This window comes from Idiotropiscis lumnitzeri, chromosome 1 (genome assembly GCF_059441095.1).
Source record: "Idiotropiscis lumnitzeri isolate Australia: NSW breed Sydney's pygmy pipehorse chromosome 1, RoL_Ilum_1.0, whole genome shotgun sequence".
Lineage (NCBI taxonomy): Eukaryota > Metazoa > Chordata > Actinopteri > Syngnathiformes > Syngnathidae > Idiotropiscis > Idiotropiscis lumnitzeri.
The window spans coordinates 8,626,913-8,645,630 of record NC_142391.1 but is presented as its reverse complement, the minus strand read 5'-3'; the positions used below and the strand labels follow the sequence as shown (position 1 = coordinate 8,645,630).

At 41.6% G+C, this 18,718-nt stretch overlaps 3 protein-coding genes across 5 annotated transcripts in view; 2 read left to right on the top strand and 1 right to left on the bottom strand.

Moving 5' to 3' along the window:
* The window catches only part of fancm (FA complementation group M), a 45,326-nt gene extending 41,367 nt beyond the window's left edge, over positions 1-3,959 (bottom strand). For both annotated transcript variants that reach the window (XM_088314771.1, XM_088314780.1), the window contains exons 1-4: positions 3,218-3,959; positions 1,678-1,850; positions 696-773; positions 464-622 (exon numbers count right to left, since the gene is read on the bottom strand). In XM_088314771.1, the coding sequence (XP_088170897.1) occupies positions 464-622; positions 696-773; positions 1,678-1,850; positions 3,218-3,869 (1,062 nt within the window). In that variant the 5' untranslated portion in view covers positions 3,870-3,959. The remainder of the gene's footprint in view (positions 1-463; positions 623-695; positions 774-1,677; positions 1,851-3,217) is intronic.
* A 219-nt stretch (positions 3,960-4,178) lies between these two features.
* Positions 4,179-7,133, top strand: iqcc (IQ motif containing C). Its single transcript, XM_088314852.1, has 5 exons — positions 4,179-4,250; positions 5,434-5,577; positions 5,665-5,950; positions 6,113-6,234; positions 7,067-7,133. Exons 1-5 carry the CDS (start codon positions 4,209-4,211, stop codon positions 7,100-7,102), a joined length of 630 nt encoding a protein of 209 aa, XP_088170978.1. The 5' UTR covers positions 4,179-4,208; the 3' UTR covers positions 7,103-7,133.
* Positions 7,134-8,501: 1,368 nt separating this feature from the next.
* On the top strand, positions 8,502-18,506 carry dcdc2b (doublecortin domain containing 2B). Of its 2 annotated transcripts, none has more exons than XM_088314803.1 (14): positions 8,502-8,564; positions 9,749-10,046; positions 10,680-10,731; positions 12,102-12,172; positions 12,245-12,376; positions 12,461-12,595; positions 13,273-13,312; positions 16,361-16,426; positions 16,711-16,876; positions 16,955-17,061; positions 17,562-17,630; positions 17,726-17,806; positions 17,873-17,959; positions 18,308-18,506. In XM_088314803.1, exons 2-14 carry the CDS (start codon positions 9,775-9,777, stop codon positions 18,368-18,370), a joined length of 1,341 nt encoding a protein of 446 aa, XP_088170929.1. In that variant the 5' UTR covers positions 8,502-8,564; positions 9,749-9,774; the 3' UTR covers positions 18,371-18,506. The 2 variants fall into 2 exon arrangements, with proteins under 2 accessions (XP_088170929.1, XP_088170938.1); XM_088314812.1 differs by having other exon boundaries at positions 8,552-8,564; positions 9,752-10,046.
* The last annotated feature ends 212 nt before the right edge of the window (positions 18,507-18,718 follow it).

Genomic DNA, 18,718 nt, shown 5'->3' with positions numbered 1-18,718 from the left:
CGGACAATTTTGAGTCTTCAGAGGACCTAACGTACCGTACATGTTTTTAAATTAATTCAACAGTTGTTTTTGATAATTGATTATTTTTTAGAGCAGGGATCCCCAACCAACGGCCCAGCCCCTTGATTGCGGGCCACAGAGGTTTTTAAACAAAATAAAGTACATTTGCGAATTATGTTGTGTGAACAGGACATATGGACAATATGAATTAGGAGATTTCTGTAGTCATCCAAATTCAATCCATTTACATTTAAGATTTGGATTAAACACGTAAACCTAAATAAAGGTAAAATAGTTTTGAGAACCACCGGTCGAGTGAGTTCATGATTGTTAATCATTTACTGACCATGCAACTTGTGACCACTAAGCCGCAGCAAAACAGCAAAATAGAGGCTGCGCTCAGTACGCTGAACTGGACGCACACTCTTGTATAGTCACACACAAAATATAATATGGGGCCTACCTGTAGGTAGCGAGCCTGCTGGGCAGCCAACGCTGCCCCCAGCGGCACCACCATTTTCTCCACGCTGCGCTGGTGCGAGTGAGCCTGGATGTCCGCGCTTTCCTCGGAGCGCAGCTCAATGTGGGAGATGAGCAGATTGGAGATCACGGACTGCACCGACTGCACGGATGTAACACTTTGTAATCGCGTGTGTCAAGGTGGTTTTGCAGAAAGAAGAGACTCGAACTCTCACCTTTGTGTCTCCCCCTGGAGTGGCGCTCAGGGCTAACACGCGGAACTGCAGAGTCTGACTGCTGAGCTGTCTGATCACCTGAATGAACGAGAAGACGACAAATTAAAATGTTCATCTGCGACTGCCACTGTGAACCGATTCGCAGTTCACCAATCACCTATTTGCGCGTGTGTGTGCGTGTGCATGTGAGAGAATCACATAGTGATATTTAAAAACAAGATATGCGCCATTAAAGCGCATAAAAACATTGTCAGTGCTAATGCCAACGTCAATGTAAAATCCCCTTGTCATACTAACAAAAAATTTGCATTGATTTACAGGAGTGACATTCCGTCAAATAACGGATATTCACACACAAACTCGAGAGGAAAACATACATGCATGTAATATAACAATACTCAAAGGCACACATTCTTCCCAATTTGTTAAAATCAAGTTATATTGAGAGAGCTCAATTGCAACTTTCGTCTTCTGCTCTTCTTATCCCATTGCAAGTGCGTACTCCATAAAGAGTGTTCAAGATTAAAGGGCTCAACGTGCAGGGATGATTCAGCATGAGGCTACGATTGTAGTTTGGAGTAGTTTGAAGCTTTCAAATCAATGAGTGATTTTTTTTTTTATTAATTGTGATTTCAATATCAATCAAAATACATGTGATTATTTTATGCCATACTCACCAAGCCCTACTTGAAACCTGAATTTAAAAACCTAGCGCTATCTTGAACCCTCGTTTGAAACCTTAGGCAAGGCTCCAAACCTTAAATTGAAAGTCTAATCCCGGTCTTAAAACAGTAACCCTTGTTTGAAACCTTGATCAAGGTTTTAAATCTTAACTTTATCTCCTAATATTTTTTTAACCTAATTTATATATCATAACTGATAACAAATCAAACAGAAGGACTAATATCTGATTATACTTTCTAACTAACTTTGGGTGAAAGGCACGTATATTAAGCTTGATGTCCAAGAATGCCATGTTTACCTGACAGTAGGCATGGTTGCCCAGCGCCTTGTGGGCCTCGTCAATCACCACACACTTGACCTGCAGGGCCGGGCATGTGTCTCTGGACAAGTCGTTCATCATCACCTGAGGCGTGAGGAAGAACACGCGCTTGGACCGCCACACTTCCTGCCTACGGTGAGCTGCTGTGCTGCCTGCGGAAACACAGACGGTGGCTATTATCATAAAAGAAATCCATCCCTTAACTTTTTATAGCGCTTGTGCTAATTAGGGTTGCAGATGAGCTTGAGTTATCCATCCAGACTTTAAGAGAGAGAAGTGGTACACCCTGGCACGGTAATCAATCGCAGAATTGAAATAAGTGTAAGTGTAATAAATGCGGACAAAATGTCACCTCAAAAAGCTTAAAAGTGCAAGTATTGTCGATGCCCAACCCCTCTTAAAAAAATAAAATAAAATCGCAATTGCCCATCTTAATCGATAAAAAGATGAGCTTGTGAATGTCACATGACCAAATACAGAACACAGGTAAAGTCTTGATCGGCTGTGACCAGAATCTTGAGCCACTGTGAAGTCATTTCAGTTGACAACAAGTGGCAAAAAGGCCGCCCACTAAAATGGCTAAAAACAGGCAGATTTTGCTGCTTGATTCATGATTCATATTTCACAAATGCTATGTTAATCAGATGTTTAAACTAGAGGGGACACACAGAACATATTTTAAATATACATATTTTTCATGTGACCTCTTAAATGTGTCAAGTGGTCCTAAACCCAAACCAGCTATAAACTATTAAAATATATATAATTTAGGTCAAATCGTTGAAAAAAAAAAAAACACACACACACACAATTCTATACCATGCTAGAGTTTTTTTTTTTTTTTTAACTTCAATTCAGACTTTGCTTGAGTTCTTGGGAAAATTTCACCTGTGTAGGTTTGAGAACCCCTGGTTAAAACCCAAACTGGGTGTGGACAACTCCGGTCCTCGAGTTCCACTATCCTGCATTTCTTAGATGTTCCCCGCCTCCAACACATGTAATTCCAATGATTAAGAGCGAACTATCCTGCATATTTTAGATGTTTCCCTCCTCCAACATAAGCGATTCCAATGATCAGGATTAAGGATAAAGCATTGGTATCACGTGTGTTGGAGGAGAGAAACATCTATAAAACATACAGGATAGTCACACACGAGAACCGGAGTTGCGCACACCTGCCCAAATCCTCTAACACAAACTATAATCCCAATCATCTAAATACACCGGAAATACATATACATGCTGTGAAGATACTCTGTAACTTCCGGTAATAGCCCAGGTCAAACTTATAACTCCTCTCTGACATATATAAGGCATTGCTTCATCAGACTTCCATGACACCAATTTCTATTGATACCGGGCTTTTGGAGTCTTCGCAGGGAGTGTTTCAGAAATACCACATAAATGTGAAGAGGTGAGTTTTTTGGGGGGAAAGCTGGGGATAGGCTCCACAGAAAAAAAACTTGAATAGATGAATTTATGAATATTGAAATGCAAATATGGCGAGTGATTTCTTTACCAGTCAGCTCGGCCATATGCCCCTGTGGGATGCCCATCACGTTGTAGCAAGCCTCAATCTGCTGCGCCACCAGTGGCTTGGTGGGGGCCATGAACACGATCTTCCCGGTTGGATACCAACGATAGAAGTTGTACATCACAACCGCGGCGATAAACGTCTTCCCCAAACCTGTGGGAAGACACACGAGTGTGTTCTGGAACAAGGCGGCCCTCGAAATGTTGAGCTGGTACTCCCTAATCGGGTAGTTAGTGGGATAAATCCACACTGTCGCGGAGGAGCTGTCAAAACCAGGAAAGTCTGGATATGTGGTCTTCCCAACAGATGGAGTGGGAGACAGGGGCCTCTCCTCTCGGGGTAAACTGCCAATATCATGTTGTAGGTTCTCTTCGGCTTCCTTGACAGCGACCAATATGAGGTCGTCATCTTCATCATCTTCATTAAAAGAAGGTTTTGGACTTTCTGTTGGGTTTAAAGAGCCTAATTCAGGCCATAGTGGATTTGGAGTAGCTGGTCTCTGGACTGTGCTGCTTTGGCTCGCTTTGCGCGGTGCAGCGGCTTTTTTCCGTTCTTTTGGAGGCCGAACAACGTTGTTTGGAGGCGCGGACGCACCCCAGGTCTGAAATAAAGTCCTCTGGTTGGAAGAAGAGCTCATTTCCTCGAGTTATGTCCGAAATAAAACTTTTTGGGGGCCTTGGAAAGCGAGGTAGCCATAGCTAACTAAAGATGCAAACAATGGCTACTTTCCGGTTCACGTCTTTCAAAATATAGTAGCGCATACGCCCCACCCTACGTCTATTTTTATCATTTATACATTTGATCGGTTTTTAAGGTTTGATATTTTTATTTGAGAAAAGATTAAACAAATGTAACCTCGATGTGGAGTCAGCACGAGGTTACAGTTTTAACATTACTTTTATTTTTCGAACTTGACACCGGAAGTAAACGCAAAACTCCCGCTTCTCTCTGTCTAGCGTGTCCCGTTACCATAGTGATGCTCAAGCGTGACTGGGAGAACACACTGGCTCTTTTTCAGGTAATAACCTCGTTGCTAGTCTATCTGCTCGCACATTTTGAAGCGGCAAAGCTTCTTTATGGCCGCAGCCATTGTGGCACTAGTTTTGGTTAAGGTTATGCAGAGCGGCTGTGGCAAACCGAAAACGATGCTAGCTGCTGTTAGCATTGGGCTCGTGTGTGTAGTTCGAGTCCATTTTAGTGGCTCCTAGCCACTGGCCTGTTTTGCTAAAACAACAACAATAACTCGCTTTTACCATCAACCATTTGACAATATTTCCATTTTAAAAATCAACTGTACCCTTGAGTGGTAGTTGATGGTTTAAAACCAAGGAACAGTGGTGCTTTGACATACGATTGACCCAACTCGTGAGTTTTTCACGATGCAAGCTTTCATACGGACAACTTTGGAAAATAATGAACATTTCTTCATAAAAGAGGCATTGAGATGCTTAATAAATATCCAACTTCAAGTTTATTGTCAAACTAAACATGACAATAGGAGAATTGCGCACTTTGTGTTTTAAAACGAGCACATAGCTTTACACCACAGGTGTTATACTCAAGGCCCGGGGGCCAGATCTGGCCGCGACCTCATGTTATGTGGCCCGCGAAGCTCAAATCAATGTGCGTCAACTTCCTGTTTTTACATCACATTTTCTTCACTTTTAACAGATATGAGACATTACCTTAGCTTTCGATTTCAAAACTGCCTTTCCATCAATTGGTTGTGTGTATGTGATAACGCATGGTGATCATACATTCATATGGGTTTGCAGTCATTAATACTGACCACGGGTGGCCAAATTAGGTAGAAGCACAATGGTCATTCAATTGCTACGAAGTTTGACCTTAATTGAATGCTTTTCCATCCATTATCCAAACCCCTTATCCTCACGAGGGTCGTGGGCCTGCTGAAGCCTATACCAGTTGTCTTCAGGCAGGACATTAAGTCGATATAATTATATTTAATTATGTTATTACTTTATTTTTTTTTATAAAGTACAATATTGTAGAATGTGTTTTTTCTAATTAAAGAAAACATTACAATTTTGGTTCTTTTTTGGGCAGGGTGGAACAATTTACTACGTTCATTTTAAGAGGGAAAGATGATTTGAGATTCAAATGAAATAAACAAATTAAACTCATATCTCAAGGCACCACTGTACGTGTAGATGATTACCTGTTGAATGTGTTCTCCACAGGCACGTGCACGCGGCCGTTTGGTGAGGGCGGAGCTGTGTCGTGCACGGCTGGACTTTGAGGAGGTCGTGAAAGAGATAGATGGCACTCTGGCCCACTTGGAGTGGAGAGATGCCATCATCCCCACCCCCCATTTCACAGACACGGCAAGTCTCTCTACCTGTAATAAAAACTGATTTATCCACCGTCTTGCACCTTTCTCATGCCTTTTTTTTTTCTTTTTTTTTTACCAGGATGACCCCCTACCCAGGAAAGAGCCAGTATCAGATGCCGGCGCCTGCTCACAGAACCCCGCAGCAGGAGATGCAGCTCCATTGTCTGAAGTTGGAGGAGGAAATCACTGTCTACAGACGACAAAAGCACAAAAAGACAGCTTGGCAGTTAAACAACAAACAAGAGGATGTTTGCGAAGTAGCCAAGTTCTTGAGGCAGGTCAGAACCTGAGCTCTGATGAGGTTCTGGAGAGCACATTGGACTCCACCTCTATCTGGAGTAGCATGGAAAGTATCCCTCTTAAAGGTAATCCCTTTGTCATTTGCAGAAAGTAAAAGAAAGTACTCACATTCTGTACTGATGTGGAAGTAATGCAAATATTATTGTATGGAATATGTTGATGATGAAGCGTGGACAAAACTTTCAAATATATATAAATAATAGCATAAATAATTTATTCTCCTCCAGGTCGGCCGCGGACCCACTCGGCCCAGGAGATTCCCGCTACTCCTGAGGCCCTGCGATGCCGTAGAGACGCCCTGACCATGGAGCTGCTGTGGCTGCAGCAGGCCATAGACAGCAGGAAAAAGGTGAGCCGCTGATGTAGTATTTCCCTTCATTTAATCAGCGCTGGCACTCCACCACGAGGCCGACGCTCAAGATTTACAACAGTGACATTTATAGTGCCTCAGTAAGTCAGCAGCGTTATTTATTTAATGACAGCGGCCTTATTTTCACACCAAGGTCAGGTTGTACTTGCTGTACAGGGAAACACACGTAATCCGCGGACGATGGTGGCCAGTAGATATTTATTCATTTCAAAATGAAATTTCCTACTAATATACATAAGTCATTGGTGCCAGTGGCAAATTTCAACTTTGTAATTGGTGTGAAAATTCTTATTTTATAAACTACAAACAATGCATCTTTGCTGCTGGGGACTTGTAGTGGCAAAGAGGACAATAAAATGCTCTTCCACTAGGTGGCAGCAGATACAATCAAACGGTTGTCCACCTGTTGCCACTCAAACGACACAATGACATATTTTGACTAAACAGATCCCAATTTAACACTTAGGACATTTTTTAACATCTCCAAATGTAAAAATGTACTAGTGGAAAAAAAAAAAGTTAACGGCTGACTAAAATAACCATGATTAAAAAAAAATGACACACCCATTGATGACTTATAAAGAAGTTGTTTGCCACTTTAAAATAAAGCCAGCCTAATGATAAAATAAAGCTAGCCTAATGAATGCATTAGAAAATAAAACTTGTCTCGTTTTTGATGATCACTTAAGCATACTATGTTGTATATTAATTAATGTCGGTCGTGACGGTGGCATTTCAAAAAGTGAATTGATTCAACCACTCATTTTCAGATGCTTTGAATTGTGTTCCTGTCTTTCTATCTCCTCTGCAGTACTTGTCTCTGAAGAACAAACTGAGCATGCACTGAAGCGGACCTTGCTGTGCATATCAATACACTGTCAATGAACTGCCTTTACATATTTCTTAAACTAAATGGCTTTATTGTACATTTTGTCTTGCATTTGTTAATATATGATAAGAATAAATCTATATTTTCCTAATACGTTGCTTCCTTTTGTCTATTACTGTTGTTGTCACGTACTTTTGTTTTATTTTGATATAACACGATCTGTGGCACGCCCCGTGTATCAATAACACGCTTCAATTTCCTGTTAGGCCGAAAGTGATTAAATTGCACCGCATAACGTGTTCACAATTCATTTCACACCTTTTGTTAATTATCTTCTTTTTTTTTTTTTGCTCTCTGGTATTAATGCAAATGACTAGTGTCTAGATCCACGCAACTTCAGGCTGAAATTAAAAAGTATTGCATTTGAAATTCATTGTACACAATTTTCAGAATAGTTAAGCTTTAAATCATGTATTTTTCCTTTCCTATCATAAATAAATATAAAAATACATATATATATTTTTGGACACATTTTTAAAAATGCATATTTTCCATTTTGTCAATCAAACCAAGACAATATTTATAGAGCACTTTTCATACAGTTTATAACTCAAAGTGCTTTACAGATTCAGATCATTCCACCCTCTGCCAAATCTACAGACCCCGCCCACAAGATTAACATGATCACACATGATACTCACCCCACCTCCTCCAATGTGTGGAATAAAAGCCAGCTCAAGAGTTTCTCTCACTGTGCCTTGTGACCAATGACTAAAACTTCTGGTCAAGCTGGACAAAGTTTTCTGCCATCCAGGATTTGACATCTAAGATGCACTTAAAAAGTGCATCCATTGGTCATGTGTCTTCAGGAAACACGGAGATGCACAATAGTGTCTCATCAGCGCAACCGTAAAAGTTGACTCCATGTTTTCTGATGACAAGAGGAAGCAGGTTAAAAAGCAGTGGGCCTAAAATCCATCCCTGGGGCACACCACATGGCATTTTATAGCCCTTAAAGAAGCAGCTATTTAAACTTTTCATGAAAGTCCCATCTGTGAGGTAGGATATGAACCATTTGTGGACCGTATCATTTTGATGAAAAAAAAAATTTGATTGAATTTTTATGAGGCAAGTCCTCATTAGGGTTATTATATGTGCAGTAAGGTTTAAGTGTTTTGACACCATTTCAGTACAATATTTTTTTTCAACATGCATCATCCTCCTACACGTGGAAACCATCCCATCCACGTCCCGGCCCCCACCCACCAACCACTCTGTCCCTTTTGTTGTGGTTGCTGCCAGTGGTTTGTCCCACGAAGCTACTCACTGCTGGCCGCGCTGTCATAGCAACCAGGAAATACACAAGGCTGTTGGTTGTTGTGTGTGTGCTTGTGTGTTAGTGGGAGAAGAAGAACGTGGTGAACGTACCGCCACTAGCACTACCACACAGAGGGGGATTCAGCTCTATCTTCAGTTTATGGTGTGTATCTGCAGCGTGTGTTCCCAAATGTATAGATTTGACGAGAGATTGCCATTTCTGTAGATTGTGTGTGAATGTTGAAGAGCGGATGCTGAATTGAAAAGCGATGGGAATGAATTTTGGGTAATGTGATGAATAGTTTGTATGAGGGAAAAAAAATTGAAGTCGCTTTGAATGGGTCAAGAAATGTGGAAGGTCGTGGTAGACAAATTGAATGACTTGAATTTTGGAATTTCATTGTAAAAATTGTGGCATTTGGGAAATGTGGGGGAAAAGGGCTTGCTGAAAGCTTTGAATTTGGAATTGGAAAGAGTCTGAAGTTTTTTTAATAGTTTTTTTTTGGAGTGTGGAAAATGTGGCATTATGGGAAAGCAATGTCAAACAATCTAGACTGAGGTGGATATTTCGAAATTGGAATGTTAAGAATCAATTGAGAAATGTCTAACAGAATCAGATTTTGGATAGGGAACAAGAGAATGCTGAAAGGTGACGGTGAATATTTTGGAATTGAAATCGTTTGAATTAGTGTAGAAAAGCAGGAGGAGAACGGTGGAACTTGGCGAAATAACACTTATGAAGATTTTGTGTGGAGAGCTACACAATGAAATTGCTGTTGAAATTGGATGTGATTGCTCAAAAAAAAAAAAGAACAAAGATGCTGGGGAAGTAATATTGAAATTTGGAATGGGATGAGAGTCATTCAATAATTTATGAAAGGAGGTATTAAATACTTTATTTGAAATGTCTTTTTATTTTCCAAATTGGGGAATAGGAAAAAAAATTAAACATGTAAAAATTCTCTTCAATTTGTAACTGTTATTATGAAAATGTGGAATTTGGGGAATGAGGGAAAAAAATGTGAAAAAAACCCCACAATGTTATGAATAAGATGAAAAGTTGAGTTTTGAATGCGAAAGATGGGGTACATTTTGTTGAATGTCTCATTCACAGTTTTTTTCCCCCATGTGGAAAATGTGGAATTGTGAGAAAAGTGGAAATTTCTGGAACGTGAAAAGCAATTTCCTGATTTAATATAAATGTATAAATGAATGATGAATAATGAACATTTGAAATCAGAATGGTGTGAATTGGTGGAGGAATATGGAACTTTTTTTTTGGTGTAGCATGAATGTGTTCATCAGCATTCACATCATTAAATCGTGCGTGTGCGTGTGTTTGTGTAGCAGCAGTAGTAGTCGAGGGCACCAAGATGGCTGCCACAACGGCGCTACCCCCGGTGAAGAGCGTGGTGGTATACAGGAACGGTGACCCCTTCTTCAGCGGCCGCCGGTTCGTGATCAACCAGCGCCAAGTGTCCACCATGGAGGCCTTCCTCAACGAGGTGACCCACAATATCGCCGCCCCGTTGGCCGTCAGAACCTTGTACACTCCCAGGCAGGGCCACAAGGTCGCCGACCTCCAGGACTTGCGGACGGGGGCCCAGTATGTTGCCGCCGGTTTTGAGAAGTTCAAGAAATTGGAGTAAGTAGCAGCGAGTCCCCACTAGTCTGATCACAGTGTTCCGATTAATATTAAGTTTATAGAACATGAATTACGCAAAAAAAAAACAACTCGGTTTTATCCACCTCAGGAGGCGGCCATTTTGTCCTGTGTCACTCGCTGTCGATGGAAAATCACATCACAATGCCGAAGGGCTCAGATAATGACCGCCATGGCTCACCTGTTTTCTAGGTTTGGTCATGTGACAGTGTCATGTCATTTTCATTGGACAGCAAGTCACGGGACAGGACAAAATGGCCGCACCCTGAGATGGATAAAAGATGGTGGATTTTTCAGTGAAATTATTATTCCATCAACATAATCAGAATATCATGTTTAGACTAATGGTGGATCATTGAACATATTACTGTTAAGAACATTTTTGACTTTACTATGATGGTGTTTCAATTCTGAAAAATATTGTTAGTCACTTGACAATGTTAGCAAAGCTAATTTTCATAGCAAGTCGCCCACAATGCCAACCTTGACAAGTAACTTTTTTTTTTCCCTTTTCACTTAATAAAACAGCAAAAGTACTTTGCCAGCAGCGATGTTTTTTTTTTTTACTGCTCATTTGTATTGAAGAGTTTTTGTGTGTGTCCTCTCGTGATGTAGCTACATCAACACAGGTGTGAAAAAGCAGCCGGCAGCACGTGAAGACACTCAGGTAGCACGGCTCATCTTTCTACCTTATTAACTGCTCACTCGATTACTTATTTATCCAAGTAAGTCTAACCACAGGAATGCACCAGTGGACCTCCTACCAAGTCAACCGGGATAAAAATAGACAATAGCCTTTATATATTTGAGGAAAATCACATTTGTGGAAAAGGGGCTCAACCTTGTATATGTGTGAAATATTTTTTCCCCTCAAAAATATTTCCCAACTCCAAAATTTCAGTAAAAAATAAAAAATCTGAGGAGGTAACAACCACGTCGAACACAGCTGCTCAAGTGCTCACTTTGTATTCTGCGCATCTGCCGCTTTGTTCTCAATCCAACAACGCTACTTCTTCTTCAAACGGAATTAAAAGAGAGTAATTGTGTGTTCCTTGGACATGTGCCCCGTGCGCTGCCACGTCCGCTATGTGCATTGCGGAGCGCTCGCATACCTGCTGTGGTTGCTGTGGAGCACTGCGGCAAGAGTGGCATCATGTGAAAGTTAAGCTTCACAGTATGGCCTAGCGAGTTAATCAGTGCATGTCGGGGCAAGTCCAAACAGCCGCTTTGTTTCCATCACGGGCACAGTAAATGTCACATACGTCTTTAGCCTCAATTTGACCTCATTCACGTTATTCAATGAGTGCTTAGCATGCTTTTATCTGCTTTATAGCTAATCATGTGTTCTTATGTAATATGGATGATGAGAGATAAAGATAGCGGCAAAAAAAAAAAAAAAAAAAAAGTTTTCGTTTACAGTCACGTTTCTTCTGTTGTGCCTGGCTTGCCTACCGATTAGTCGTTTTTCACAGAGGATAAAGAATATATCCCAGTGAGTATTGTGAAAAAGTCGGTCTACATGTGTTGCGTCACCGTTTATGTCGCTATGGGCGCCCAGCTCAAAATGCATCTCATGTCATATGACAACTATCAATGCTAATTGTTAGCATGTCTATGGTATTTCCCATCATGTGTTAGCATTAAGCTAGCGGATGCATTTCTAAGGCCTAGTTGTTTGAAACATGTGTAATTCTCTTTGTTTTATGTTTAGACTGATGACAAAATTGAACTGTGATCGGTATTAAATTTCTTTCCCGACAAATCTCTGCGTAAGTGAGTTGAGGTGAGCTAGCTGCCTTCATACAGAATACGCAGGTCTGTATTCACAAGGCCAGACGATTGCCTTGTCGCAAAAAAAATATAAAATTCCGAGATAATTGCAAAAAAAAATTCTGAGCTAACTGCAAAAAAAAACAAAAAAACAAAAATTGAGAAAAACTGTACTAGACTACCATGCTGCCCAGTTTTTACTCCAGACACGTAAAATTGTGCATCAAACTTATGCTTGACGGCTCATTCGTGGGATGTCTCCCGCAGGCAAAAATAATCCCGAGGCCGAATGTATCCGCCAAATGGAGGAAGTTTGTTCCAGTGCCGTGTATTATACAGTAAGACAAAACTCATCCGATCGCACACGTTCACTCAACCGATTTGCGTAACGCCTTCATGTTATATTTCAGCGTTTTCCGCAACGGGGACCTCCTCTGTCCACCCTTCCGATTCATCATTCCTCGTAGCATGCAGCGTGACCTGGAGCAGATCCTCAGCCTTATAACCGAGAAGGTCAGCTTACGGACCGGCGCCGTGCGGAGGTCAGTTATAAAAAAAAAATTTTTAAAAACACGCAGACATAAGAGCATTGACTGGACCGATTGAGCATTACGCGCGACTGTCAGGTTGTGTTCTGTGGAGGGGGTCACGGTGACCTCGGCGGGGGAGCTGGAGACCGGACGCTGCTACGTTGCCGTGGGAACCGAGAAGTTCAAGAAGCTTCCATACGTGGAGTTGCTGGTCTCGAAAGCCACAGAGAGGTACTGCGCTCTTATGTCATTTTTATGAAACAATATATTGGATCCTTGAGTATTGACACATTAACTGTCTAGATGTGTTGCTCCGCCAATTTTCAAATACATGTTGCCTCTAAAACCGCAACTTGGTGGTAACCATTAGCATGTCAAAGGCGGTTGGCATTGTTTGTTCACATTAAATTAAGCGAACTTTAATAAGGCAAAGTTGGGTGGTTGTTTTAAACACAAAGTATAGTTCTCTTTGTTTTATTTTTAGTTTGACAGTAAACTTGCCCTTTTTTTTTAATTAATTATTCAATATTTGCCAAACTGCTGTTTTTTGGTAAGTGAGCTAAATTGAGCAGTAATCGATTATTACGATTAATCTGTCAATTATTTCGTCGATTATTCTATGAATTGGATAAATTAAAAAAAAAAAAACTTTAATATACATCCCTTTATAACACATTATTTCAAATTGACAGTGCAGAAAATACACTAACATAAAGTAATCATGATTGAATTATTGGTTTGGTCTGCAACATGTCAGGAAATCGGCATTGATGTTGACCATTGTTTTCTTTTTAAATATTATATTCATTATTATACTATATGATATTTAAATATATATTTTGAATATTCACTGAATTTAATGACATTTGTGTTGTTTTGTTCACTTGACATTGCGTTTGCCTCTATAGATACGATCCAGGAAGGAGACGGGCACTGAGGAGAAACGTGGTAAATATCAATTTGATGTGCTGACGATAACGCAAACAGCAGACGTCTCTAGTTTTCCCAAAAATATTCAAACATGAGCGGGTTTTCGTTGCGGTGGAAATGCAGTGAAAATCATATAGCGCACAATACTGACTTATAGGTCATAAAAGAATGCAAATTTATGACGTATTCATATTCAATAAATTGCAGTAGCTCACAAAAGTAAGAAAACTCCTCACATTATTGTAAACATTTGCTCATTTCTTTTTGTGGAACAATACTGACGAAATGACACTTTGCTACAATATAGAATAGAATAGAAATAGAATAGAAATCCCTTTATTGTCATTGTACTCAAGTGTGCAACGAGATTAGAGGGCTCCCCTCTCCAGTACAATACAACAATAATACAGACAAATATATAAATTAGATAAATAAATAAGACTGAATAGGGCATATAGAAACACATCACAATGCTGTTTTGCAAGGTTAGGGTGGTCTCGTGTGTGTGTGAGAGTTCAGTATGGAGATGGCTCTCGGAAAGAAACTGTTTCTCAGTCTATTGGTCCTTGATTTGATGCATCTGTAGCGCCTGCCAGAGGGCAACAGGTCGAACAGGTGTGAGTTCGGGTGGGTATTGTCATTGACGATGTTGAGAGCCCTTCTGAGGCACCGGGCGGTGTAGATGTCCGACAGTGAGGGGAGAGGGCAGCCAATAATCCTTTGCGCTGTTTTGACTGTCCTCTGGAGCCTCACTCTGTCCGCCTCAGTGCAGCCGCTGTACCAGGTGGAGACACAGTACGTCAGCAGGCTCTCAATGGACGAGTGGTAGAAGGCCAGCAGCAGCTTCCTGTCCAGGTTGAATTTCCTGAGGACTCTCAGGAAGTGCAGACGTTGGCGGACCTTCTTTACCACTGCTGTGGTGTTGTGACTCCAAGAAAGGTCATCGGAGATCTGTACTCCCAGGAACTTGAACGTGTGGACCCTCTCCACACACACGCCTTCGATGCAGAGGGGGGGCGGCAGCGTATTGTTCCTCCTGAAGTCGACGACAATCTCCTTTGTTTTTGCAGTGTTAAGGTGCAGTCTGTTGTCCTTGCACCAAGTTGTCAGTCTCTTTACCTCCTCTCTGTAGGCTGTCTCGTCACCTTCCGAGATCAGACCGACCACTGTCGTGTCGTCAGCAAACTTGACGATGGTGTTGTTGCCGTGGGCCGGGCTGCAGTCGTAGGTGTAGAGGGCGTACAGGAGAGGGCTCAGCACGCATCCTTGGGCGGAACCGGTGCTCAGCATGAGGGTGGAGGACATGTAGGGGCCGAGCAACACAGTCTGGGGTCTGTTGGTCAGAAAGTCCTTAATCCAGATGCGTGTGAGGGCAGGGAGGCCGAGAGTGTCCAGTTTGGCGACGAGGATGTCTGGGATGATCGTGTTGAATGCCGAGCTGTAGTCCACAAAGAGCATCCTTGCATAGCTCCGCTGTTGTTCCAGGTGGCCCAGTACAACATGCAGAGCAGTGTCGATGGCGTCCTCAGTGGATCTGTTAGCCCGGTATGCAAACTGGTAGGGGTCCAGAGTGGGAGGAAGGCAGTCCCTGATGTGCCGGTATGCAAACTGGTAGGGGTCCAGAGTGGGAGGAAGGCAGTCCCTGATGTGCTGGAGAACCAGCCTCTCGAAGCACTTCATAATGACTGGTGTGAGAGCAACAGGACGGTAGTCATTCAGGTGGACGGCGGGTGACTTTTTGGGGACAGGAATAATGGTGGAAGTTTTCAAGCAGGAGGGGATGACTGCTTGAGCCAGGGAGCGGTTGAAGATCCTGCAGAAAACATGTGACAGTTGGTGGGCACATGCTCTGAGGACCTTGCCTGGTATTCCGTCGGGTCCAGTAGCTTTCCTGGGGTTGACCGCCAGGAGCGCGCGCCTCACATCGTGTTCCTCTACGATGAGTGGGGGGAGATGGAGCTTGAAGTGCGGGGGTGTGACGGTTGGGGCGAGTCAAAGCGAGCGAAGAAGCAGTTAAGCTCCTCTACCAGCGATGCACTCGGGTCTACAGAGGTCATGCTGCTGCCACGGAAGTTGGTGATGCTCCGTAGACCCTGCCACACCTCCCGTGGTCTGTTGCTGGCAAGGTGGGCCTCCAGCCTCCCCTTGTAGATTGCCTTGGCTAGCTTGATGCCTCTGCTCAGGTCAGCACGAGCCACCCTGTACTGGGCTTTGTCGCCTGACCTGAAGGCAGCGTCACGGGCCTTGAGGAGAGCGCGAACCCTGCTGGACATCCAGGGCTTCGCATAAAGTAGTCAGTGTACTGTTTGTGGAAAAGTATAGATTTTCAATCCTCCCAAAATAACAACACAACCGTTAATTACAAAACTGCAGGCAACAAAGGTGAGTGGACCCCGAAATGAAAATGTCCTTCCCAGTGTCATATGACTTGTTAGTTTTACAAGATTAAGGCATTTTTGTTGTTTTTATTTGTTTTTATCACTCTCAAGCTGCCATTCCGCATGGTCACTGGAAGTTCTAAATTCACACTCTTATAAAAGCCGACGCTGTATAAACTATACTGTAGCAAAGTGTCATTTTTATATTGTTGGGCCATGAAAATCCAATATAGGCAATATAATATTGGATATACCAATAAAAAAAATTTTTTTAAAAAGAAATACGACAAGGGTACTCACTTTCGTAAAATGCTGTATAGATGTGTACAAAGTAATAAATATTATATTTCTTCCAAGAAATCTATTATAACCTGCAATATACATTTGAATATTTATTTACCCTGTGTGTTGTAAACATCAATTTAGAAATATAATTAAAAAAAACCTGAACATTCCAAATTTGAATCACGGAAATTATTTCAGTACATGACATTTTTACTATAGTTACCTTCGTTCACATTTAATCATTAGAATTTATACATTTACCAGGGTAACGCCTCTGTTTATTTAGATTGAAGTCTAACGCAATCATTGTTGTCATTACATTTCTTGATCCACTGGCTGGGGTTAAACCAGAAAAATAGTCTGCATTTCTGTGCATATTTTTTAAAATATTTTTTGGTTGTAGAACAGGAAGGAAGGAAGCGGTCCGGAAGACCAATGTAGTGACTCTGCTCTGCTCAACTCTCCAGAGGTAAAACTATACACTATGTATAAATATAGTAGAGATGCCGGATATTCTGAATCCACTGTTGCAAGTCGTCCAGGTTCTGATGAAGCAGAGTAACCCCAGACCATCCCACTAGCGCCACTGTTATAACTGTTGGCATTTTGTGTTTATTTATTTATTTATTTTTCTTAATCAACTTCTGTCTTACATTTACACCGGATATAACATTGTTAATCATTCACCGAACTTTTTATACGCTGTAGTATAAACACGACATCCCTCAAAATCCAACACACTGTTTCCACCAGTCAGACGAGCGACGGGTGAAATCGACGGGTTATGAAGCTTCTCCCCCGCAGCAGACAGAACTGACGACAGACTTGAGAGCGAACGACACATCTGTACTCTTCGCCAAACCCGTCAGAATCCCTAAAGCCAGAGGAACGCCGAGACCTCCCCACAGCAACGGACCCGGTCAGGACACAACATAATACATTCTCGCCATCTCTTCTCAGCTGAATCTAAAATATCGCCTGTGTTATTATGCTTAAGTCTACCGCGGCTTCTTTAAGCCGGGAGCACGCAGGAGGGAGGAGGTCAGAGGAGCTGAGGAGGTGCAGGAGGACGAGAATACAGCGACAGAACTTCCGGTTGATCAGGTTTACCACATATTCTACTTGAAAATTGAGGATTATTTTTGTCGGGGCAGAATTTTTGACACAGGTCATATATTGGCACTCATTAGATTATCCATCCATTATCTGAACCGCTTCTCCTCACGAGGGTCGCGGGGGATGCTGGAGCTTATCCCAGCTATCTTTGGCAGTAGGCGGGGGGACACCCTGAACTGGTTGCCAGCCAATCGCAGCGCAAACATAGACGAACAACCATCCACGCTCACACTCACACCAGGGTGTCCAATCATGCTACCATGCATGTTTTTGGAATGTGGGAGTGCCCGGACAAAACCCACACAGGCACGGGGAGAACATGCAAACGTTACAGAGGAAGGTCAGAGCTGATCGATCCTGCGATCTCTGCACTGTGAGGCCTTCGTGCTAAGCAGACGTCCACCGAGCCGCCTTCATTAGATTATGTGCCTAGTAAATTGTACAGTCAGTGTATTTTTTATTTACCGTAAATTTGTCTTATCCGCAAGAGAGTGGCAGAAATAGTGGAGGATGAGGAGCTGAACATCACATATGACGCTATGAATGGAACAATGAAGGTACACACGATATAAACACAAGCATCCCATTAAAAAAGTTCTGTTGTTGCGGTTAAAGTGCTCCGAAAAAATGGAATATTTTTGCATTTTTATAGCTGCACCAATCTGAGCAAGATGAAGCGGATAAGACGGCGAGAATACAAAGCACAGAAGAGGAGTTTAATAGTGAAAATCTGGTACGCGCACTTTTTGGGAGCTAACTTCTTGCATTGTGGGATGAAACTGATTGTCTCTTTTTCAAGGAGCCTGAGCTCAACAGGATGACTTTGGACACTTCCAATTCTCACAGAGAAATTCAGGGAAATGCTTTGGACCATCAAGAGGAAAAGGCAAGTCTAACTGCACTAGGCTGCCTCTGGTGGTACGCGAGGGAATCGCTGCTTGAGGAAAAACGTCTGTTGTATTCAACTTTTAAGTTCAATACATTTGGATTGAATTTTTAGGAACTGATTGTTTTTAAACATTTACGAAGGTGTTGTTTACAATTTTTTATTTTAATTAGAGAATAACGTTACAATGACTTGCAATATTATATTCATAATTTTTAGGAATAAAATTGTATGTTTTAATGTTAGTGAAGATTTTATTTTGGTAGTACTTAGTGTAAAAAGTTTGAAAAACACACAAGTATATCATATCAGGTCTTAAAATCAAATAGACTTTTTTTTTTCTCTCAGGAGGATCCAAAAACAGTACAGAACCACCACCAGGGAGAAGGCCGAATTGAAGAACCATCATAACCACTCCCTTAATGCGCTTTTATCAAACTGTATTTAAAAAAAAAAAAAAAAAAAAGATCCAAGTAATAACATTAATTATTGTTTTCAGGAAGAAAATCCCCATAAAAAAAAAGTAGAAATGCTTCAGGAAGTCTACATTTTAGTTTGTGCAATGAAATCATTTCCAGAAAGAAGAATTAAAGTGTTCAAATAAAAATGTATTTATTTTTTTTTTTTTGATGCAACGACACAATATTACATTCAGAAATACACATCTTCATGTCTGAACATCATTAGAATTACGTATGTGACTCAAGTGGTTATTTGGTGGTTTATTTTCCGATTTCATAAAATTTTCAAGCCTCACTT